The sequence below is a fragment of the Mastomys coucha genome, unplaced genomic scaffold (assembly GCF_008632895.1).
Source record: "Mastomys coucha isolate ucsf_1 unplaced genomic scaffold, UCSF_Mcou_1 pScaffold15, whole genome shotgun sequence".
NCBI classification, from domain to species: Eukaryota; Metazoa; Chordata; class Mammalia; order Rodentia; family Muridae; genus Mastomys; species Mastomys coucha.
The window spans coordinates 149,521,545-149,546,023 of NW_022196897.1; the positions used below are offsets into that span (position 1 = coordinate 149,521,545).

At 50.5% G+C, this 24,479-nt stretch overlaps 1 protein-coding gene and 1 long non-coding RNA gene across 6 annotated transcripts; one reads left to right on the plus strand and one right to left on the minus strand.

Annotated features, from left to right (window-relative positions):
* The first annotated feature begins 1,076 nt into the window (after window positions 1-1,076).
* On the plus strand, window positions 1,077-23,868 carry Hnf4a (hepatocyte nuclear factor 4 alpha). Of its 5 annotated transcripts, XM_031372672.1 has the most exons (11): window positions 1,235-1,349; window positions 4,612-4,630; window positions 5,330-5,575; window positions 6,486-6,580; window positions 12,030-12,136; window positions 12,823-12,978; window positions 16,269-16,356; window positions 17,977-18,132; window positions 19,716-19,952; window positions 22,517-22,669; window positions 23,574-23,868. In XM_031372672.1, exons 1-11 carry the CDS (start codon window positions 1,235-1,237, stop codon window positions 23,714-23,716), a joined length of 1,515 nt encoding a protein of 504 aa, XP_031228532.1. In that variant the 3' UTR covers window positions 23,717-23,868. The 5 variants fall into 5 exon arrangements, with proteins under 5 accessions (XP_031228533.1, XP_031228532.1, XP_031228534.1 ...); XM_031372673.1 differs by lacking the exon at window positions 4,612-4,630 and having other exon boundaries at window positions 1,077-1,349; window positions 5,401-5,575; window positions 22,517-22,699; XM_031372674.1 differs by lacking the exon at window positions 4,612-4,630 and having other exon boundaries at window positions 5,401-5,575; window positions 22,517-22,639.
* Window positions 22,811-24,366, minus strand: LOC116091346. The gene is made up of 3 exons (XR_004119013.1): window positions 24,184-24,366; window positions 23,159-23,195; window positions 22,811-23,073 (listed from the first exon to the last, which is right to left on the minus strand). It is a non-coding gene; the product is annotated as an uncharacterized LOC116091346 (long non-coding RNA).
* Window positions 24,367-24,479: the final 113 nt, after the last annotated feature.

The window sequence follows — 24,479 nt, forward strand, 5'->3', positions numbered from 1 at the left end:
AAAAAAAAAAAAAAAAAAAAAAAAAAAAACCTTTAAAAGGATGGAATGAGTGTTGAGCCATGCAGAGAACCCCACCCCAAAGGGAAGAGGTGGTGGAAAGAAAGAAACAGGGAGGCAAAATGGAGGGGGGACCCCAAAATGAGAAGAGGCGTTAGTTGGGAATGGTGGCACATTCCTGTTAGTTCCAGCTCTTGGAAGGCTGAGGCATAAGTGTCAAAAATTTGAGCCCAACCTGGACTACATAGCAGGACAAAACGATGGTTTGGGGGTGAGGCATTAGCCAGCGCACCTTGACAGTTAATTTTATATCTTATGCATTACCCAAACTACCCTTTCAGATGGCCCCATGCATTCTATGAGATGGAAACTGAGGCTTGGGAGGAGAATCACTTAGCAGTGTCACAATTAGCAGGTGCCTGAGCCTAAGCCCAGGTCTATGGGCTTCAGATCTTGTCTGTGCCTGTCCTGGGAGGGATTGTGCACTATGGAAGTGTTCACTGTGATAGGGAACCATCCATGGTTCAGCTGAAGCAACCAGGAGATATCAGGGGCCAGGGAAGGGACTTGAGGTGAGTCCCAGTGGTTCCCAACGCAGATGACAAGCCAGAAGGGAACCAAGAGAATCCTCTTCAGCAAGGACCCGGACGACACAAGGGTGGGCTTGGGGTCTAGGTTTCCAGTCCAAGCCACCCAGGACAGCTTTATCTCCAATTGAGGATGGAAGTCAATGATTTGGGAAGTGGTTGGCTTAGAGCTCCATAGTGGTAGGCTTGTCAGTGTCTAAGCGTGTCAGCTGGGATGTCCAACTTGGCGGGACTTGGGGGCTGCTGAGGTGAGGGTCCCACAAATGCCAGTCCTGTTTGGTGCCTGCCTTGGAAGATTGGTGACTGAATATTAATGAGCGGGGGGCCCAACAGTTGTAATTAGCACCCCAGGTGTCAGTCATAAACCAACAAACAGCCAAATCCTTGTGGCTCCGCCCAGCCTACCCAGCAACGGGGGTGATTAACCATTAACTCCCACCCCTCCCCACAGAGCCTCCACCCTCTGCAGAGGCTAGGCCAGGACGCCAGGCTGAGCCTCCCAGAGGACAGTTTGAAACAGGGGAAGGCAGAGAAGGGACCTGGGAGGAGGCAGAAGGAGGGCGGGGACGGGGGGGCTGGGGCTCGGCCCAGGGGCTTGGGTGGCATCCTGGACCGGGCAGGACAGGGGGCTGAGGCGTGGGTAGGAGAGAATGCGCCTCTCTAAAACCCTCGCCGACATGGATATGGCTGACTACAGTGCTGCCCTGGACCCAGCCTACACCACCCTGGAGTTTGAAAATGTGCAGGTGTTGACCATGGGCAATGGTAGGTGGGGGCAGTTGTGCCCAGGTATGGAGCGGATCTTTGGCACTGGACTTTGGGATGGGAGGGGAAAGACGGAAAGTTGTAGGTTGGTCCTATAGGCTCGTACAGGTGTTGCCGGGTGAAGCAAGTGGGCCTTCGTGCAGTGGCCAGAGGCGTTCTGGGTGACCAAGGCCTGCAGAAGTGGATTTCCAACAGAAAAATTCCCCAGATCCTCTCTAATTAGGCCCCGGGGTCTTATGCTGCCCCATTACCACGATGAGGAAATGGGGCCTCGATAGTGAGCTTCCCCTGGGTGGCTGCAGAAATCCTATCCAACAAGGCCCTATCTTCAGGCTCCTGGGCCCTTTTATGTGCAAGCGACAAAAGGTCTGTCTTGTCTCTAAAGCGACAAAAGGTCTGTCATGTCTCTAAAGATTGTGACAGGAGGCATGGCTATGTTTCAGACTTTGGGAAACTGGAGTTCAGGAGAAAAGTAGAACTTTCGGGCTTCCAATCTCTAAGGCCAGAACAGCAGTGTGCGTTTACGTGTATGGTCCTAGGTGTCCTTGTAAGTGTATGAGTGCCACTGAGAAAGCAAGAATACAGCTGCGTGCCTGTTCCCGGCTTGGTCTGTCTGTGTCGAATGGACTGAAGTTCTATCTCCAGGACCATTTGGTTTTTGGTTTTTGGGTTTGCTTTGGTTTTGTTTGTTTGTTTGTTTTGTTTTGGCTTGAATATATGTGTGTACGTATAGTGCCTGTAAATGTGTGTGACAGACCTAACACACTTGTAAATGTGGACATACCCTGTGCTTTCTGTCTGGTGGCCCTGCATGGCATTTTACCTTTGCCTTTGCACATATGCATGTAGCACCTCTCTCTGGTGTACAAGATTGTGTAGCACCATTTGACAGGGCTTTTTTGTTTCTTTGTTTTATTTTTTGAGGCAGGGTCTCTACATAGCTTTAGCTGTCCTGAAATTTACCACATAAACCCAACTATCCTCAAACTCACGGAGTTCCGCTTGCCTCTGCCTCCCAAATGCTGAGATTAAAGGTGTATGCCTGCCGGACCCAGACCGGTTTTGTTTGTTTGTTGTTGTTTTTTGTTTTGTTTTTGTTTTTGCTTTTTTGATACAGAGCGTATGTGTACCCGAGCTGGCCTGAAACTTAGAACCTACTCCCAGGCTAGCCTGGAACTTGAGGTCCTTTGATCCAGCCTTCCAAAATACCAGGGTTATGTTGTGAGAGTCTTAACTGTAACTCTACATCAAAACTCGGAATTCACAGCAGCAGCTTGTGTGTCTGCGTCTCTGCTGTCCCTGTGTCACCATCCTTCAAACATCTGCTCCCATGTCACCGAGGATGTGTCTGTGGGGTGGAGCGTTGAGAAGGCAGGTGTCCTGGAAGGTGGAAAGCTTCTGGAAGCGGCTAGCACTGGAGATGGCACCTGGCTGAGGCTGGCCTGCCACCACCTTCCATCCATGGCGCTTCCTCTCCCTTTCAGGAGCCAAGGCTTAGGTCTGGAAGGCTATGCGTGCTCTCAGTCTAGCTAGAAGGAGGAGGCAGCGTGTGGGCTCTGTCCATGGTCAGTCCCCCCACCCCCACCCCCCACTGCCTGCCCCTAATATCTCTTGCCGAGTACCGCGTGACCTTGGGTACATTACCTCCTTCTTTGTCTCCTGTGCAGTATGGAAATGGGTTCCTTTACCCGGGCCTTGTTGGTCACGGCTGATTCAGAGGAAGTACTTGGGGAAGTGTTTAGGGCGAACAAGTTGCTTCTGCCCAGAGATGCTAGCATGTGACCCCGACAGGGAGACAGGGACAGTACGTGCTGTCACACTTCTGGCCACCACACAGCCCTGGCAGTATCTAGGAGTTCTATGCTCCTGTACCCACAGCTGAGCCCTTGATTAAGTGTCCTGAAGACACATCAGTCACCCCCCAGCCCTGAAAAAACCCTTCCTCCCCAGCCTCAGGTTCTTCATCTGTAAAACTCAGACAGGTAGAACAGCGTATATGGTTTGCAGGGGTTTTCCTTGTGCTTGCTTGGTCTTGGTCCCCTATGCGGGTGGTCTCCAGGACTCGGCATATGTCAGAAGGGTCCGTATGCCCTTCTGGAGTTCACAGAGGTTTAAGAGTTGAGGTTATAGGAGGTCATCCCCCAAAGTGGTTGGAGTCCATCCTGAGCTGATGGCTAGAAGTGTTAAGGATATCTATCTGTTCTCACATTCCATCCCCAATCCAGAAACAGCAGAAGGGTCTTGTTTTTAAAGTCCTCACAGGTCCCCAGGCATGGGTAACATGGCTAGAGCACAGAACACTAGCCCAGCCCCTCTGCCTGGCAGCAGTATGATGACGCTGGACAAGTCCCTTGCTCTCTTTGAGCCTCAGTGTCCTTAATTGGGAAATGGAAGTGGCCTGCTGACCTCAGGGGGCCCATGCTGCCCAGCAAGGGGACACCTTGTCGGCCTCTGCCCAAGTTGCGGGCTCAGCTCTCCCTGGGGGTCAAGGGAGGAAAGGATGAGGGAGAAAGAGCCAATGAAGCTTAACAATTATCCCTGCTTTGGGAATAATTCACTAGCCGGAGGGGGCTCTGCTCTGAACACTCAGAAGTCCTAAGAATGGGTCAGCCAGAAGATAGCAGAAATGAGGAACAGCTGCAACATTCCTGCTGGGCGAGTTCTCTTCTGCAGAGAAGTGTTCAATTCACAGGCACTTCTAGAACTTACTGTATGCCAAGCACTTCTGGTCTACTGACTCACTATGGACAGCTCTGGGAGATGATGATGCTCTGACAGGTGGAGGGGGACAACGACAGAAATAACCCAGTGCCGCAAGAACAATGGGGACCCAATTCTATGAAGTTTCAGAGTCTCTGCTTCAGCGTTTGCAATAGGACATTCCCTTAGGAACCCAAGGGCCAGGTTTCTACGGAAATGGCCCCCTCCATGTGTGTGTGTGTGTGTGTGTGTGTGTGTGTGTGTGTGTGTGTCTTTTGCACACATACATGGACTTTTGTTTTGGGAGGAATAATTTTAGAATTTATCATCTCCAATGGGTGATTTTTTGTTCTCTCTCTCTCTCTCTCTCTCTCTCTCTCTCTCTCTCTCTCTTTCTCTCTCTCTCTCGCTCTTTCTTTCTTTTTTGAAGCAAGGTCTCAGGTAGCTCAGACTGACTCGGAGCTTACTATTTAGCTGAATCCGGCCTTGAACTCTTTCTTGATCCTCCTGCCATTACCTCCCTAGTGATGAGATTTTCTAAAGAGTTTATATGTGGTGGAAGATTTGCTTTTAGAAAAAGTGTAATCTTTTGATGTGTGTGTGTGTGTGTGTGTGTGTGTGTGTGTGTGTGTGTGTATGTGTGTGTATTAAAAATATATATACATATATTTTTAAAACCAGCTGAACCAGTCAAGCTAATCCCTTCGTAGTTGGGGAGGCTGAGGCTGGGAACGGAGCTGGTCCAAGACCAGAGGTGGGTTAAGGGTAGCACCAATCCAAATGCCCAGGACTTTTGGCACACAAGTTGAACTCTCCTTTGCCAGAGGTTTTGAGTCTGTCCTCCTCACACTTAGATGGGGAGATGGCTTCTGGTCTGTGGTAAGAGGGTCCCACATCTGCCTGGATGTAGCAACTCTGTCACCACCCACCCCAGAGGCAAAGAAAGAATGTGCTTTGAGTGTATCTTCCCACTCTTTGGAGGTTCTGTGGAGTCTGAAGGCTAAGCTCAGGTTTCCCTGGCCCAGTTCTTCTGATGACAAAGTGGCTGGGTAGTCGCTGTCCCCATAACTTCTAACTAGGAGTCTGTAAATGACTGTGGTGGTGAGATGTCCACCCATTCCTGGGGAGACTGAAGCAAGTCCTAGCAGGTTCCCCAGGAGATCGGTGGGACAGTTGGTTCTGATTTATAGACCGGAAACTGAGACTCCAAAGGCCACCCAACACTGAGAGGACCAGGATGGGGGTGACATAGCCCCCAGCTCCAGGTAGTCTGCTGTGAGTCTCAGGCTTGTTTTTGGTTTGTTTTACTCTCTACCCCTCCTGGATCCTCACTCACCCTCTTTTGGCGCAGACACATCCCCGTCTGAAGGTGCCAACCTCAATTCATCCAACAGCCTGGGCGTCAGCGCCCTGTGCGCCATCTGTGGTGATCGGGCCACCGGCAAACACTACGGAGCCTCAAGCTGTGACGGCTGCAAGGGATTCTTCAGGAGGAGCGTGAGGAAGAACCACATGTACTCCTGCAGGTGAGGAGCCAGCTCGGGCCTTAACCTGCTTATCTGGAACATGGGTCTATCAGAACTCATGTCCTCTGAGGGTCCATCTTGAGGCATCTGCCCTTCCAGATATTCAAGGACAGTCTGGTTTCTTAGCATCTGTGGATTCAGGTGTGAGCAGCGACTTTAGTACTTGCCTAACAACCTTAGAGAGGATAGGACCAGCCCTCCAACCTGCTCTTTTTCTAGGTTCTAACAAGGCATTGGCCCTAGTTCCATGTAACCCAGTAGCCCCCCGAGATTATGAAAATTCCTCTTTCAAAAGCATCTCTCATTTCAGATAACAACAGTAAAATACTAGAAGCAGTTGACTGAGCCGTTGCCCCATGACAAGACTGTACTATGACGTTGTCACTTGCCAATGACCTTCTGATGTAGTAACAATTATTATCCTTGTTCTGTAGACAGGGAAGGCTATGTCTTGGAGGGCTAAGCATTCACCTGAAGCCAATAAATGCTGGAGTCAGTATTGAAATCCGCCCTCAGCCCCATAACCTTGCCTTTACCTATTGTGGACCATCTACTGACTCTAAGCCATAGTCAGGAACATGCTAAGGGCTATGGGCTCTCATAAGACATGGTAGCTGGTACCCCAGAGACTAAGGTTTCCAATTCAACTCCACTGCCAACCATTTGAGTGACCAAAGTCACATGCCACCTTTCTGGGCTTCAGTTTCCTATGTCGAGTGGGACAAAATGGACTTTGAGACAGTCCACAGACCCCCCTGGATTCTGGTTAACATTATCACTCCTGGGGTACAAACATGGAGCAGGGAAGCTGGGGGGGGGGGCGGTGACTGACAGCTGGGTCCTGATTCTGTCCTAAGAGGGAGAAGCTACTTCTCCATCCAACCATCCAACCATCCAACGTCCTCTCCAGGTTTAGCCGACAATGCGTGGTGGACAAAGATAAGAGGAACCAGTGTCGTTACTGCAGGCTCAAGAAGTGCTTCCGGGCTGGCATGAAGAAGGAAGGTGAGTCCCAACCTCCCCCCCTACACCCCTGCCCCACCTGCATGCAGGCTCCAACCAACCCCGCATTTACAACTGTAGCCATACTTTATGGCTCTGTGACAGGCCCTGGGATGACTGGCTAATGGCTGAGAGGAGGGAGGGCCTGGAGATCTGACCACAGGGAGCGGCTGGGCTTGGTCTTGAGAAAGATTCAGAGATAAAGCTCCCACTCACTCACTTCAGCTCCCAGCAACTGCCACTGGGCCTTCCTGTGCTACCACGAGGCGGCCAAGATGGGCGCTCTCTCTAATGGGTACCTCGAGCATTAGGAAAAACAGAACACGACACAGCAAACACCCCAGGGCCTGCCACCAAGGCTTCACTAATATGAACAGAGGGCCCTATTATGAGCTTCCTGTTCAATGACAAGCAGCAAGATCCCCTTAGTCCTCATTGCTGGGTATCAGATCATCTCTAGAAATTTCCCTCTCCTAAGAGTAGACTGAAGCACCTCATCCAGTCTGGATGGTGGAGATGGAATTACTCAGCTCAGTGTCCTCTAACTCTGCCCAGGCCAACTCCTGCCTCAGACATGGAGCTGGATCTTCCCTGTGTCACGGGTCATTTTATTCCCATGGCGGCTCTGAGAGGCTGGAATGAAACTGCCTCCCTCTCATGGCAGAAGCAACTGAGGACCACAGTGGTTAGTCACCTTGCTGAAGCCGCCATCCACAGCAGTTACTGGAATAGCAGAGGTCCCAACTCCAGCTTCATGCTGTGTGGACACCTCAGTGCTCTCTACACTGTGCCCCCGGGCCTTGTTTATGATAGCTTTCAGCGACCAGAGATGGGACATGGCAGTAGAACCACTGCCTGGCAAACACGCAGGGCCCTGGGCCATTCCCAGCCTATGGGGAAAATAAGAAAGAAAGAAGGAAAGAAAGAAAGAAAAAAAGAAAAAAGAAAGAAAGAAAGGAAGGAAGGAAGGAAGGAAAGAAAGAAGAAAGAAAGGGAGGGAGGGAGGGAGGGAGGGAAGGAGGGAGGGAGGGAGGAAGGAAGAAAGAAAGAAAGGAAGGAAGGGAGAAAGAGAGAAAGAGAGAAAGAGGAAGAAAGAGGAAGGAAGGAAAGAGGAAGGAAGGAAAAAGAAAAGAAAAAAAGAATGATTTTTTTCTCAAGCTCAGAAATAAAAAAAAAAAGCTTTAAACTGATTTTTCTAAATAAGTTCATTTTCAACCTCTTCCCTTTCTTCTATCTACTTTTCCCAGCCAGCATGTGTTTTTGGCCTACCCTTTTCTCCTCCAGCCAGACTGTCAGACACACGCGCACACACACATACACACATCCTCTCTTTCTCTCCCCCTCCCCCTCCCCCTCTCTGAATCCAGAACCTGGGACTCAGCTCATGTTGGGCAGAGAGAGGCAGAAGGCAAGCTGAAGGTGGCCGCCTCCCTACCCAGTTTCTGCCTTCCATCCTGAGATCCTCCTTCCTTCCTATCCCCCAGAAGGGTTCTCACAGGTCTCTGCTTCTCTGACTTAGGGGCCCATGCCCCCTTCCCCGTCCCCCTGCTGCTTCCCATGGGCACACGGCTCCCTGGCTAACCTCGTCTTCTCTTTGATGGCTCCTTTGTGGAAGGGGAATGTGTTGCACGTGTGAATACTGGAGACAAGATGAAGGGCTGCAGCCGAAGGGCTTCCTGTTGCACAGTTCTAATAGCTGGCGATTCTGTTATCCAGTTCCCTGAGATAATGAGCACTCGATGATTACCCATAAGCATTGTGTTTGAGAATGGGTCTCTTCTATAGAATTATCAGCAGGTGGGAGAAAAGCAGGCAGCCCAGCGGGGCTAGCTAGTAAGTCTGTGTGTGGTCATGTGTCTTTGGTTAGACAGAGTTTCTAGAAGGAAACTTAGGGAGGCTTCCAGCCCCTCTGGGCTCTACTTTTCCAGATGATCTACAAAGCCAAGCCACCCTAGATCCTAGCTCCTGGCGTAGGACTTCTCTAGTCCTACCCCCATGCAGCCGTAGCTCAGCCTTGAAGCAAGCTGCTTGCTTCTTTGGATTGGGAAATAAACCTTCCACCAGGGGGACAGGAGAGCCACTGAGTCACTGGCAGACAGCGCTAGTCAGTAAACACTGTGTGTGTGTGTGTGTGTGTGCGCGCGCGCGCGCGCGCGCGTGAAGATGTGCATCACTGAGAAACTGTGGGGTACAAGTAGACCAGGAGAGCAAAGTACTCTGGGGGATGCCTTGGGCAAGCACTAGCAAGGCTATTGTAGATCTGGCTGTCCCCAGGATCCTTCCTCAGCTTGATGGAAAGGTCCCCAAGCCACTGACCAGGTGACTGGGGACATGTTTTCATTTATTTTCCTGTCAATGTCTCTTGCGCACGGACTTAACGGACTGGACATCCTAAAGTTCTCAAGGACCAGCAAGTGAGCTGGAAACAAGGCTAATGGGGCAGCTAAGGTTACTGAAGGAAAATCTATCTGGTTCTCAGGTGGAGAAACTGAGGCATGAGAAGTGATGTGATGCACTGGGTTAAAGTGAAGTTTAGGATGCGGGGCTGTCAGAACCAAGCCTTCATGCTCTCGGAACTGAAATTTGGAAAGATCCTTTTGGGGTGGCACATTCTGTTCTTGGTGACTGAAACCTCTGGCGTGGCATTGTAGAGCTCACGGGCCTGTGATTCCTAGACAAAGGATGTGCCACAGAGGCCACGAGGGGCTTCCCTGGAGGAGGCAGACTGGGAGTGGGGGAGTCTTGGGTGCTAGCAAACAAGAAAACAGCTGATGGAAAATTCTGTCCTGTGACTGAAGTCAGGGAGAGGGATACCTGCCCAATCTTGGCTTCCAGGCCCAGGACAAAAGCCCTGCTCTTGGCAGCAGAAAGCCAGGCCAGAGACCACAACCAAGAAGTACAGGAGGAACATAGCCCGCCCTGTAGGACCTCGTCGCAAGTCCGGCTGAGCCCCCTAGGGCCTACCCGGGGCTCTCTAGGAAGCCAGGCTCATGTCCTCTCCACCTCCCGTCCTGTCGGTTAATATTCAATGGAAGTTACATTAGGTCCCCGACCCTGCTAATACTGCGCAAACATTAGGAAAACATCATTCCGTGACTGAGCTCGAGGGTGCTGATAAGGGCCGGCTAACTTTGAGGATCTCTATCCACAGCTGCTGACAGCGGTCTTTCATTCTGCCCGCCTCCCCGCAGCTCCCAGTGGGGGCAGGCGACAGGGCAGGCTGGGAGGACTGTGGTAGGCTGGCACAACCAGTGCCGTGGAGGGACTTCTACACCTCAGTCTCTGTCCCACCCTGACTGACTTATCCGTCTCTGAGTCTTTGAGACAAGATCTTACCTTTTCTTTTCTAGATTCATTATTATTAATTATCATTATTGGGCTGTGTGTGTTTGTGTGTGTGTGTGTGTGTGTGTGTGTGTCTGTAATGTGTGTGCAGGCCTACTCAGAAGGCAGAAGAGGGTATTAGATTCCTCTGGAGCTGGAGTTACAGGTGCTTGTGAGCTGTGTGATGTGGGTACTGGGAAGCAAACTCACGCCCTGTGTGGCCCCGGCATGTGTAACCCAAGCTGCCATTGCCTCAGTCTCCCAAACGCTGGGATTACAGACACAAACCACCAGCTCTGGCTCCGGATTTCAACATTCTGGAATCAAGGGGACGTTGGAGCGTGGGATGGGAGTGGGCCTGGAAATCATGCGCTGTCTCAACCAGTGATATCTGTCACTTTACAAGCATTTACTGCATACATGCTGTGTGTCGGGTGTACTGTAGGGGCCAGACTGTCAGTGAACAAGAGAGAGGAAGGCCTGACTTTTTAGAGTTTAGAAGCTAGGTAACAAAGAGTTCACCACGAGGTGCTATGACTGATACCTCGGGGAAGTTTGAAATAGGAAAAAGAGGGCAGAGCCTGAGGCACAACACTGTGTCAAAGGTGGTTGCCAACACACCTGAGGTGACAGATTTTAAAAAGATTTGCTTTCTATTTATTTGTATGCGCACACACATGAGTACAGGCACCGACAGAGCAGTTGTGAGCCACTTGGTATGAATTCTGGGAACCAAACTCAGGTCTTCCACAAAAGCAGACCATGCGCTTAACCACTGAGCCATTTTTCTCCAACCCCTGAAGGTGAGGGCAAAGGGGATTCCAGGCATCAAGAATGGCTGGGACGGCCCTGAGCACATGGGTGGCCTGTGTGGATATCCAGATATAGGGAGAGGCATGTGTGGGCAACAAATGAGTGACAGGGAAGTAGTGTCAGGGGGATGGGGGTGGGGCTATGACAGGGAGGTTGGGGGTAGCTAGAGTCCTAAGGACTGTGATGAATGATGAGACATACATTCTGAGCAGAATGTGATGTATGACCTGGATGTGCTTCAGGGATCCCGAGAGCAGCTCACCCCCAAAAGGTAAATCTAGGAGCCTTGGATCTCAGGACCTCTAGAAGGGCCTGGTCCAGCCCAGGGGAGAGTAGTGGAGCCTTCGGGGACAGAGCGGGGTCTTCTATGTGATGATTGTCACAGCAGTCCCCATGAACCAGGACAGCCTGTGTCTGTGTGCAAGGAAGATGCTACCCGCCAACCCCTAAGATAAAAGGCAAAGCCAGGAGCAGGCTGATGGGAGAAGCTTCGGGTAGATGGGGAGACAGAGGCCCCACCCTCCCTCCTTCTTCCTTCTATAGTGAGGCCCTGAGACTCCAAGGGACTGGTAGGATAGCGAGAGGACCATAAGCCCATACTGACCTGGCTAAGGGTGGATGGTAGGCCAGAGGTCTGTGAAACAAGGCCGTAGGTTCCAGAATTCTGGTAAGGCAGGAAAGAGACTGCTTCTTCTCACTCTCCCAGGCTAGAGAGCAGGATTCTTCCCTGCAGTTTGACCAGAAAAGCAGCTGGGCCTCCAAGTCCCAACCTAGGACTTCTGCCTGGTGCTTCAGAGTCATTCTGTGTCCCCAGGGGACGAGGTCAAAGAGAAGAGACCAAAGGGCTTGCAAACAGGGAATGTGAGTTGGGATGGTGGCAGATTCTCTCTGTGCTACTCAGTCTGTGGCCTGTCCATTGAGCTGTCACTAAGCTGTCCCTAGTGATGGGTGGACATTTCTTCAGTCTTCTTGTTGTATATGGAGCCAGGTGAAGTTTTCGTGTGTCCCATCTTTGCAAACTGAGTTAGAAGATCCTACATGTGACAGGCAAAATGGTTCAGTGGAGCATGGGCCACCAAGCCTGGTAACACATGAACCATGGCACATGTTTATTCAAATACATGCGTACACACACACACACACACACACACACACACACACACACACATGATAACCGCCCATCTGCAGCACTCTGGTGGCCCCAATTCAGGTTGAACCCTCTCCTCTCACATCTCCCAACTCCTTAACGGTCATGGGACATCCTCCCTCCACTTAGCACTCCTCCTGACCTCTCTCTCTGCCTTCTCCCTCATAGCTGTCCAAAATGAGCGGGACCGGATCAGCACACGGAGGTCAAGCTACGAGGACAGCAGCCTGCCCTCCATTAATGCGCTCCTACAGGCAGAGGTCTTGTCCCAGCAGGTACCAAGGAATCCTCTTTACTACCTGGGCTCCCTTCCAGGGGAAACTCACTTCTACTTTTGTCTCCTCCAACCAGACCCTGGAGGCCCACATGGGAAGGGTCCCAGGTACCACAGAAGGAATACCAAACTTAGTGTCACACACTGGTTTGTAGCAGATCAAACTCAAACCTAGGTCTGGCATCCTAGGGGCACTGTCTACTTCATCCCAATGCCCGAGTTGAGAGTCCACACAAACTGATCTCCTGGAGGGCTCAAGAACAGTCCTACCGGATAGAAGGAATCATTGCAGCAAGGTAGCAAGTGGCCTCAGCCAACCACTGGCTGTGTGACCTCATGCAAGTCACAGTGCCTCTCTGGGCCATTGGTGACCTCATATATGAGATGAGGGTGATGTCCTGTTCTTTCTCCACAGCCAAGGGATTCCTGAGACTCAGGAACTGGAAGAGATGGGGCAGGGCAGGCCAGTCAGCGGGCAATGCTACAAGCAGGGTGCTTCCTGCTTGGGAATCCGTCCTGTCATTTTGCTCAGAGCTTCCCACTGACCTGGTAGTACACACAGTCTAGCTGCCCCCCCCCCACACACACACACATACAAGGGGAAACCTCCTAGGGTATGGGCTCTCTGTAAGGGACAGGAAATGCAGGGAGAACCTGCCATGCTCAGCGTTTCCTTGTCTCCCACAGATCACCTCTCCCATCTCTGGGATCAATGGTGACATTCGGGCAAAGAAGATTGCCAACATCACGGACGTGTGTGAGTCTATGAAGGAACAGCTGCTGGTTCTGGTCGAGTGGGCCAAGTACATCCCGGCCTTCTGCGAACTTCTCCTGGATGACCAGGTAAGGGCATGCACGTCAAGAGCGGTGACAGACACTGGGCCAGCAGGGTCCAACCGAGCCCCAAATGAAACACTCACGTGTGCCCAGAGCTGCAGAAGTCACTCTACAAATATTAACTCAGTCCCCCCCCCAAGGACTACGAAGTAGGAATGTGTCCCATCTTCCAGGTGGGGAAACTGGGGCACAGTAAATTGCTCAAGGTCACACAGTTAGCTACCAACATAACTGGGATTGGGACCAGCCGAGGACGCTCCAAAGTCCACACTCCATCGCTCTGCTCTCTCGGAGGTGTCGACAGGGACCCGAGGCCAGGGCTCAAGAGATTTGACTTGAGCTCTGGTTTTAAGCAGTCCCCTGTGTGACTTGGGGCAGATTACTTCTCTCCAGGGCCCAGGGTTCTTATCTGTCAAGTGGGAGTTATCTCTTCTGAGTGCTGCTCTTGTTTGGAAAGTCCGGATGCATCAACAGCATTTCAGTGGGACCTCCGCTGTCCTCCCCAGTGCGAAGTCTCGTGCTTTCCCCCAAGATGGTTTAAGTCAGCATTTTATATTTCAAGGCACCTTCTCCGGACTGTTGAAATGGGTCCACGGAGGGAAGGGTGGGGGTGGGGAGCAGTGTGAGTCTTTGGATAGATATGTTTCTGAAATGCCTCATACAATGGTTCCAGCTACACACATACACACCCTTGACCTCCACAGACCACTTTCCTGCCTTCCCAACACTGAAAACACCCTCTCTCTGCACCGGAGTCTGATGTTGCCTTGTCTCATTTCTTATTTTTGGGGGGAGATTGTTGTTTTGAGGTAAGGTCTCACTATTTAGCCTTGGCTGTCCTGGAACTCACTCTGTAGACCAGACTGTCTTTAAACTCACAGACATCCGCCTGCCTCTGCCTTCTGGGTGCTGAGATTCAAGGCGTGTGCCACCACGCCTGGCTGCACACAGTCTCTTAAAGCTTAAGGGAAGTCTGTCACTCCCACAGTTGCTCCTCTGTACAGAAGCCAGGCCTCCGTAGCCTCTATACACACTTATAAGAAAGCGATGGACCCTCTAGGTCAATACTGCCATGGTTGCTCCTTGCCTCCCAAGGCTGGACCTGGATGCAGCTCTCCTTTGGAGAGCTGACAGCCAGGGATCATGTCCAAGCTGTCCCCGATTTCTCCCACTCCTCCTCATGCTTCAGCCCCTGTCCCTCTGCTGGACAGCCTGAATTAATGTTTAACGCCCCCTGTTCCTTCCCAGGAACTTAGCAGGACAACAAGATACCCCCAAGCTGAGCAATTGTTAACCTGTATTTCCCACCCAAACCTCCCTGGCTGAGGCTCAGAGCATTCTCTGAGGGCAGTGATGGGTGGCCAGTAACATGGGCCAATCATTAACGCCCCCTTGCCTGCCCATACCCCAAAGCTGCCATGTCTGAGGGCTGGACCTGGGAATGAACCTATTCATGGTACATAAGGAGCCCATCTTGCCTAGCATGAATGAGGCCACCTGGGAGATTTGGGGACATGGCCTTCCGAAGGATCCACATTTCCATTGCTCTAGAGGCCATCTTCTTGTTATACTAGGTAGCCATCTCCTAGATTTAGAAGGCCAGCTCTAACTGGACAAGGCCTAAAGAGACAAAGTGATTGGCCTAAAAGCTCAGAGCACATTGGCCACCAGGCTGAGATTTGACTTGGTCCTCTGTTCTGCGGACTGAGAGCCACAGAGCTGATGGCTGAGAGCACACAGAGTCTACTGGGCAGCATGTCTCAGTGGTTAGCACCTTCTATCTCCTTTCCTATTGTTCATGGAAAACAGTCTCACCTCCAAGCTTTCCCATTCCCTCTCATCTCTGGCTTCTCTTGTGGGTTCCAGCCACAGTGGAGTGGAAAGGGGCCACAACCAGTGGGCGTAGGAGGAACTGGATCTGGGTGCTGCCTCAGTTGTCCATCACTGCCTCCATCATCCTCTCCTCTCCCCCATTCATTACTTCACTTGTTCCAATGAAGATCGGTGCATTTGCTGTGTTCTGAGGGTCCTCTGGGCTGCACAGCAAGTCCCAGCTTTAGAGAGGCTTATGCTGAGCTCCCATCAATGCAGCCTCTCTGTCTCAGGGCTCTGTGTTCCCTCCCTTGCTCCCTCCCTACCTCTTTCTCCCCCCTTTCCCCTTCTTCCCATTGCAGCACCCCCGCAATTCCTAGTTTATCTTTCACTTCTCCTCGCTCTCACAGCCTGACAGTTCTATGAGCTCAGAGATCGTTGTGTCCCCACACTGTCTAATAGAGTGTCTAGGAAAAATGATGAGATCGTTCAACTGGGAAAGGTGCTTGCTGCCACGGCTGATTCCCAGGACTCACAGGGTGGAAGGAGAGAATTGTTGTTCTATGACCCCCCCCCACACACACACACACATCTTTTTAAAAGAGCACACAGAAGCACCTGACCCTCCCAGCATGCCTTGCTACCTGTGACCTCCTACAGAGCACACACCCTGTTGCTATTCTCTGGTTTTCACACAAGGACTAAGGCCAATGGCTCTAATGCACAGGCCATGTCCTGAAAGGCGGCTGGACTTGACCTCAAACTTTAGTCTCTACACACTGCCATGAGAAGATGGAGCCTGGCAAAGGATCACCTGCCAGTCCTGTACTTGGCATGAGCACATTTTAAGAACTGACATCCACAGGGAACCTCATGTAAATTCTCTGAGTATCACAGAATCTTACAGTGTCAAGAGTACAGGCTCTGTGGATATCTTTAGCCCTGGTGACTTCCCAAACTCAGTGGAACTTTGGAACCAACTGGGAAGCTTGTTGCCTGTATATCCCAGATCCGGCTCATACATATAGAGCCACTGAGGGTTGAGCTCAAAACCATGAGTTTCCCTAAAGCACCCTTCACAGTTCCCTGAAGCTGGTATACTGGTAGGAACTTGGAACCCACAGCTTTAAAATATCTGGGGCAAGTTGAGAGTCTTTGAGGACTCTGGTCTGAGGCATGCATGCCAGGAATGGCTACACCCTGATGAAACCAGGATACTGCCCTCTTGCCCAAAGATAGAGACACACAGGTTCAAGAGCAGAGCAAACAGGAGGTTCCCTACTTTGGACATCAAAATGCCTCCACCTTCCTGTTCCCTGTAGAATCCTTTCTATACTTCTCGATTCATGAGTCATGAGAGGAAGGCAGAGGTTTTACGATGTGCTCTTCAGAGTTCAAGGAAGTAAGGCAGGGGGAACACTGACTTGACTCTGAGCAGCCCACCCAAGGCGCAGATGCTAGACTCGTCGCCTTCTCTCTTCCAGGTGGCGCTGCTTAGGGCCCATGCTGGTGAACACTTACTGCTCGGAGCCACCAAGAGGTCCATGGTGTTTAAGGATGTGCTGCTCCTAGGTGAGGAGGCTGCCCACCCATCCTGGCCATGAGGGAAGAGTGTCTCCATAGTAACACATAAGGACCAGGCAGGCAGACCCAAACCATCCCAAACTGGATCTACTGTTGTAAGTTGGTGATCTCCGCTACTAAGAAAGCTGAGGCAGGAGATTTGCAAGGTTGAGACATGCCTGAGTGGATTAAATAGGGACTTCATAGCTCATAGGAGAAACATAACACACTCTCTTTTTTTTTTTTTTTTTGAGACAGAGTTTCTCTGGATAGACCTGGCTTGTCCTGGAACTCGCTTTGTAGACCAGGCTGGCCTTGAACACAGAAATCTGCCTGCCTCTGCCTCTCAAGGCATGCGCCACCACCACCTGGCCATAACATACTCTTAATCTTATAAATAAAATAACAAATGATTTTAAAAAAAAATCTAGTAACAATCAGTTGAGAGCACACTAGTAGTAATACCCTGGGCTGGCGAGAGGCCTCGGGTGGTGAGGACCTCTTGCCAAGACGTACACCCGAATTCAAGCCTGGGGCCCCACTTGGTGGGAAGAGAGAGTCAACGCCTCTGAGGGCACATGGTGACACACAGACTACTTCCCAAAAATAAATAAATAAAAAGCAATTTAAGGAAACGTTTCAGGGGAGTGTGGAGGTATAGCTCAATGGCCACCCACACCACCACAGCAAGAGTAAAATGGGTGTAACCCAGCCCTGTCCTTAGGCTTGCCCAACTCAGCTCTTAGGTAGTTCCCCAATTCAGATGTAGGAAATGCAGGTGCGGGGGAGGGTTTCTCCTAGCCTTCGGGTTAGAGAGCCATCTGTTGTCCCCAAAATCTAGAGTACATTTCAAAGTTCTTTCGGGAGTTGAAAAGAAAGGAGGCTAGCCAGGCGGTGGTGGCGCACGCCTTTAATCCCAGCACTTGGGAGGCAGAGGCAGGCTGATTTCTAAGTTCGAGGCCAACCTGGTCTACAGAGTGAGTTCCAGGACAGCCAGAGCTACACAGAGAAACCCTGTCTCGAAAAACCAAAGGGGAGAAAAAAAACAAGAAAAGAAGGGAGGCCAGGAATGGTACAGCCCCTCCTCCCAACCCACATCCCCTGAGCCTTCAGGACGCACTTCTAATTTGTAACACTTGCATAACATCCCCTAGATGCCAAGGACTATGCAAACAGCCAGACAAATGTTTCAATACACCACTCCCAGATATTTGTTAGATATTCCTGTTTTTATAAGTAAGGTCACTGAGGGATAAACCAATCAGATATGTCAGCCAAACATGCCCAGATAAGTGACAGAGCCATTCAGATGAGGTGACTCCATTCCAGAATCTGACCTTTGACCTTGACACCTTAGAGCCTCCTAAGCAGGCCTTGGCGTTGTTTCCTTCATCTTGAGTCATTCAGGTAAAAGGAGCTTGGGGGACATGAAAGGCCTCTGAAAAATCCAAGTTCTTAGCTCATCCAGGCCTCACACTTGCAGATCGGATTTCTGATCTGTAAAATGGCCACACTGACCTAATAAGTCCCCCTCAGGAATACCTGGCACGCACTTAATTATAAACCATAACCAGGGGCCTAAGGGTCAACCAAGGTGGTAGTCCCATCATCTCCTCTCTACCCATTCAGGCAATGACTACATAGTCCCTCGGCACTGTCCGGAGCTAGCCGAAATGAGCCGTGTGTCCGTCCGCATCCTCGATGAGCTGGTCCTGCCCTTCCAAGAGCTGCAGATAGACGACAACGAATATGCCTGCCTCAAAGCCATCATCTTCTTTGACCCAGGTAACATCCACACCCCCTAACTGGTCCTTCACATCCTCAGACCTGCTGTCTCACTCCTGTTGGATTCACAGCCTCTCGTGTTGTCATGACAACCAGAAGTGCTTTTCACCAGCCTCATTGAGTAGATGCGGCGGACCAGGGTTCCCAGGGAGGAAGGATTTGGCAGGACACCATCTACAAAGACCTGGCTTTTACTTTTCCCATCTTCCTTCTTGTCCATCATCCAGAGCATTCTTTCTCCCATCCTCCCAGGGCACCATTATTGTGGCTCTTCCATCTCTGTTGATTACTACTGAGATTTTCAGTGGTATTCTCATCCACTCAGCTATGGTCAGCATCTTCTGCTCTTCCCTTGTTGGGCCCCCTCCGTTATGGCTCTCTCCGTTCTCTCCCTGTTGACTGTGCTGACTCTCCACCCCAAGTCTGCACAGTTTGTCTGTAGTCAAATCTCGGCAATACCTGCTTTTGTTTCGCGGTATCTGAGGCTGGCTGATCCCCATTTTACCTGCTGCAGTGTGGATCTGTTGGGCATGAGGCGCTGTCCTTGGTGCTAGCCCCTGATTTCACAGAGGTGGCCTCTTAGCAATAAAAGCAGCCAAGAGGAAAATGACTGCCATTTACTGAGGGCTCCCAGGTACGGTTTCAAACATCTCATGCAGATTATCTTAACATGTCACCTGTGAGATAGGAGGCCATCATCATCCCATTTTTCTGACAAGGAGAAGATGAAGGTGCAAAGAGACTAATTCAGGCAAGGCCACACAACTAGGAACTAGCAGAACATGGACTTGAACTTTTAGGCTGTTAATATGCGTCTTTCCAATTCATGGTCTTGCTTTCCACTTGCAACTCCCGATTCCCCAGAGAGTAAGGGTCTAGTTCTAGCTCTGCAGTGCAAAGTTTGGGCCTGAGCAGATGGCCATTGCTCAGCCACCAGGTGTGACATCACTGGCCCTGAGGCCGAGCCGGCAGTTTGGCTGAGGGCAGGGGACCTAGCTGAAGCTGGTACAGAATAGGCACTCCATAAACGATGATTGACTGCATTTAAAAAAAAAAGTGAAAAAGTGTGAGTAGGGTCTCTTTCTGCTGGAGGAGCTAAAGCCTCAGCTGAGTCCCCAGGTGACAGGTGGCGGCAGGCAAGGGAGAGATGCGGCAAGTCTAGATGGTGGGACCTTATCTGTGGGTCTGGAGCCCCAAGCTCACATCACGGCTCTTCCAGCAACTGGTTGTATGAGCTGCCCAAGTCTTCCTTATTCCCTTGGCCCAGACAAGAAGAAGCTGGGACACTCCATAGTTGAGTTTTCGTTTAGTGTGTGCAAGATGCTGGGTTTGATTCCTAGCACAGCACACAAAATATTTAAAAGAGAAATGAGATTATAAGATGCTATCCTGGGCTTTGTATCTTTCTCTGCCTGGTTTGAGAAAGCCACTCTCTGTTCTAGAGTAATCTGGCTATTGAGGACCCTAAATTCTTCTCCCAGCTCTGATTAAAGCTCCCTGTCTTCCAAGGTCAATAAGCCACCCAATTCGGGCCTACAAGTTAGGAGACATTTGTTCTTCCATGACCACCCCTCCCATTGCAGATGCCAAGGGGCTGAGTGACCCAGGCAAGATCAAGCGGCTGCGGTCGCAGGTACAAGTGAGCCTGGAGGATTACATCAACGACCGGCAGTACGACTCTCGGGGCCGCTTTGGAGAGCTGCTGCTACTGCTGCCCACTCTGCAGAGTATCACCTGGCAGATGATCGAGCAGATCCAGTTCATCAAGCTCTTTGGCATGGCCAAGATTGACAACCTGCTGCAGGAGATGCTGCTTGGAGGTCTGTAACCCTGGGGAGATGCTCTTTGGAGCTAGTTCTGTAGAGCTGTGTCTCTTTGGGATCCAGGCTTCAGCTGCATCTGAGCTCGACAACGTCTGGACCCCACTGCTTCCTCAATGGGAGCCTTGGAACATCTTCCTCATCTGTTGGACCTTGGTTTCTCATCAGGAAAAAAAAACCTGGAAAGAAGGAAGGAGCTCCATTTGTTCAGACGATGAAGGTCTAAAATGAGTCAGCCAGTCTTTGTTGTAAGGTGGGGGAGGATGTCATGGAAATAGACAGTTACCAAGTAGATATTTAAAAAAAAAAAAATTAGAAAATAGACAGGCCACATGGGGGACTTTAGATGAGTTGACCAAGAGATGCCTCCCTGAAGTGGTGTCTAAGACTGATGGGTAAAACATGCTATATTTTAAAATCTTGGGAAACATTCTAAGCCCACGTCACCTTTTCCAGGTTCTGAGGTAAGGGAGGGGCATGGATGTGTGAGGCATGATAGCTAGAGGAGATGCAGGTGGAAAGCCACTAGAAACCAAGGCCTAAACAAGGCTTGATAGACCCGTGTCAAGAACATTGAGTTTTTATCTAGGAGCAGACCTGAGCAGACTCTCAGCAACAGGAAGGCTGAGGCAGGAGGTTCATGAGTTTGCGAGTCAGCCTAGGAAATATAGGGAGACTTTGGAAGGAAAGAATGAGAGGAAGGAAGAAAGGGAGGGAGGGAGAGAGGAGAGGAAAGAAGGAAGGAGGGAGGGAAGGAAGATAGAAAGGAAAAAGGAGGAAATCGTAGTTTATTCTCTCTGCAACTTTTGTAAAGAGACTGAAAATTAAACTAAAGTTTTAAGTAAGCTGGGGACAGAGAAAACTGCCAGGAATATCACTCTATCCCACCATCTGAGATCATGGTGTCTTGGACTGTGGGAATGGAGCAGGCAGAGAAAGAGACTGTCTGGATGCACCAGATGCTAAAGTGGGCAATGGCAGAGAAGACAAAGTAAAGGGTCAAGGCTGTGCTTATGCTGTGAGCATTGGAGACGATGGCAGAATGATTTGCTGACAAGGAAAAGGGGGGAATACTTAAATCTGGATCTGGGGTGCTGGTCAGATAATCCAGGTCCATTCTGGACTGGCACAGCAGGAGTATTGGAAATCCAAGGTGGGTTACCAAGACCATAAGTACATACATCAGATGGCCCAGCAAAAGAGGAAAGGCAGCCATGGGCTTTCTAGCACTTAGGAATCAGAGGAAGATGTCAAGGAAGGCTTTAGGGGGGAGTGGGAAGACCAGCTAGGGGCATGGGAGAAAAAAGCAGGAAGATCATAAAATGCAAGAAAAGCCATGTTTTCAGGAGGACAGAGTGAACAATGGTGTTAAATGGGGGGAGGGGCAGCTAAGAAAAAAGGAAGTAAAGGGAGGGAAAGGGGTGTGGGAAGGGATGGACTAGGGAGGGACAGAAGAGGCCGCAGCACGCAGGCTCTCCATCTTTTTGTTGAGCGCAGTATCAGAGGGCTCAGAGGATGGAAACCAGACTGAGAGGGTTTCATGGAGTAAGTGATGGGTGAATGGGAAAGTGATGAATCAGAGACACGACAGACAAACCCCTGAAAACATTCCCCACAAAGGGGAGCTGGACAGAGGGCGCTGAGGTTGACCGAGAGCTGATGGTCTTAACCACAGACCAGGCATCTCCGTTGAACTAAAGGAAAACTAAAGACAGCACACCTTAAAGAGAAGCGGGTAGGGTCCGTTCTAACCCCTCAGTAAGTCTGAAGAGCTCTTTCCAGGGGTGGGTGGCAGTCAGCAGGAGAAGCTGAAACTGGGGGCTTGGGAAGTGTTGGGGTAGCAGAGTGTCCCCAAGGTGGAAGCCAAGGGTGTCTGCCTCAGCAGTGTTGGTTGTTCAGGAGGCGCGTGACTCCTTTTTGAGGGGAGATGTCCCGGGTGTTGCTTAGCAGCATGTCTGTCCTCCACCTGTGAGATATGAGTAGATTTTCTCCAGGAATCACAATAAAAAATATCTCCAGAAATTGTCAAATGTCTCCCCCCATGAGGACCACTGTCAGGCAGCCACTTACCTCCTTCTCACAGCGAACCCGTGATTGTTGTAAGTCAGCTGTCATGGCTGTCAGAATCAAGAGTGATGATCTGCTTCCCAACACAATTGGGTGAGATAACCTCCCTGGATACTGCTGTCTTGTCTGTAGAATGGATGATAACGGTGTCCACTCTCCAGAACTAACAGGAGGATAAAATTATGTACAGAATAGAAGGTTCTTTAAGCCTGTACCCACACGTGAAAGGGGCCCAGCAATTAATGATCATCTTACTACATACAACCAAACACATCACTCTGTACTTAAACTTAGAAGTGCCTGCTTTCATTTGAGTCGCGAAGCCCATGGACTCGCCTGGTTATTTGTGCATTACTAACCCAGGAGTAAGCGTCCAAGAGACACTGTCAGTCTTGATGAGCAGGCTGACTGCCACATTGGGGGGAAACGGTGCTTCAAGGCTGTGGTCCTCCTCTCAGACTTCCAGTTCTGACTAATGCCCTCCTCTTTGTCTACAGGATCTGCCAGTGATGCACCCCATGCCCACCACCCCCTACACCCTCACCTGATGCAAGAACACATGGGCACCAATGTCATAGTTGCCAACACGATGCCCTCTCACCTCAGCAATGGACAGATGTGTGAGTGGCCCCGACCCAGGGGGCAGGCAGGTGGGCAGCCTGGGGTCTACCCTACAAGGGGTAAGGAGGGGGGAGGCTAAGAAAGAAGTCAGGAGAAGGTCGCACTTAGAAGGGGGAACCAGGAACATAGTTCTCTGTGTTTCTGAGTAGGGAAATGAAGGGGCCAGGTTGTTTATGATCAAAGCTGTTTATTTAGCGTGGCTGTGTTTTCAGTGAGGTGATTGACAATGTCTACTGTATGAGGCAATCCACCAGGTGAGGGGACCATCGGGAAAATATCTGTTGGCTGAGAAACCCATCTATTAGGTGAAAGTATTCATCGAAATAGGACTGGCCAGATGGGTAAGGTCATCCTTTGGGCAGTTAGATGAGACTGGCATCAAAGTAGGACTTAGCTCTTCAAAAACAGGATCATCAGTGAGACGAGGTGGCCCCTGGGGTGAAAGGGATTTCATTGAGTTTGATTGTGGGAAAGCTGTCTACCGAATGAAAGCAGCCAGTTAGATGGATGTTACTCACCCAACCTGTGATGCGAGGCCTTTGCTTTTGCATTACTCTTCCGTTAGATATTGAAGAAATACCATGTTAGGCCCCGTTAACTCTGGACCTCAGTTGCTGCCCCTTCTACCAAGTCAGAACATTTTTACCACATATATTATTGCTTTGGGGAACAGTCACACCTGGACCTTGGTCCGAGAAAAAGCTGCATGAGTTTCCATATTAAGTGGTGGTCAGATGGGCAGTAGGACCTCATGAGACATAGATCTTAGTGTCTGAGACTCCTAGAAATTTGAACCATAACCACCTTAGGGATTGGATTCATTATCTTATGTTACAGAATTACCTCAGCAGATGGAAGAGCTCTCCCTGGGCTCTTTGGTTGTGCTCACAACAGCTGGATTTTTGAGTAACCTTTATTTCTTTCTCCTTTCAGCCACTCCCGAGACTCCACAGCCATCACCACCAAGTGGCTCGGGCTCTGAATCCTACAAGCTCCTACCAGGAGCCATCACCACCATCGTCAAGCCTCCCTCTGCCATTCCCCAGCCAACGATCACCAAGCAAGAAGCCATCTAGCAAGCCGCTGGGGGTCGGGGGTTCTGCTGGCTCACAACCTCAGAGGAGCGCCTGGGTGTAACTTAGTCATGGCAAAGAAGATATGACAAGGGGGACCAGTCCCAGAGCAGCTATGGAAAGAATGCGAGGCTCAAAAAAAAAAAAAAAAAAAAAAAAAAAGAAAAAGAAAAAAAGAAAAAAAACCAAACATGCGCTGAAGGTCACATGCATTGCCACCCCTGACCCCACATCTGGAGGGTGGGACTTTGCTTGAGGAGACCCTGGTGAGGAATCTCTTCCACTGCCTGGACTCCTCTCAAGTTGAAGCCACTATCTTCATCTTCCTCCATATCTTCTTCCCTTAACTTCTTCACCCCTGAAGGATGACTGTCTGCAGATTTTGCTGGACCTTGTTTAAAAACAACTCCCTTCTCTCCCGGCTGGGGCCTCTTCCCTCCTGGTGCTGGTCAGGGGGCCTGGAAACAAACCTTTGAGGCTGGGTCAGCTTGCCTTATAGTATTCCTCTCCTGCCGTACCAACCTCAGGTGACCCACTACCGTCCTCTTTCGTTACCTTCCTCCACCATCTGTCTCCAAAGCCATCTCTCTGGAGGCTGAGGAAGCCATGGCAACCATTTCCCCATTCATTCTGAGAACCTTCTGTAAGCACTGACCGGGGTGAGGCAGTGGGTAGGAGTCACCACCCCTCCTCTGCCAACATCACTATGATTCTTGCCTCTAGCACTAACCTATAACTTTGGAGTGATAAGCCCTATGTCTTTCTA

Coding starts and splice junctions, on each gene's coding strand:
- Hnf4a (XM_031372672.1), top strand. CDS start 1,235: ATGCGCCTCTCTAAAACCCTCGCCGACATGGATATGGCTGACTACAGT. Junction 5,576..6,485: donor AACCACATGTACTCCTGCAG/GTGAGGAGCCAG, acceptor CGTCCTCTCCAG/GTTTAGCCGACAATGCGTGG. Junction 18,133..19,715: donor CATCATCTTCTTTGACCCAG/GTAACATCCACA, acceptor CTCCCATTGCAG/ATGCCAAGGGGCTGAGTGAC.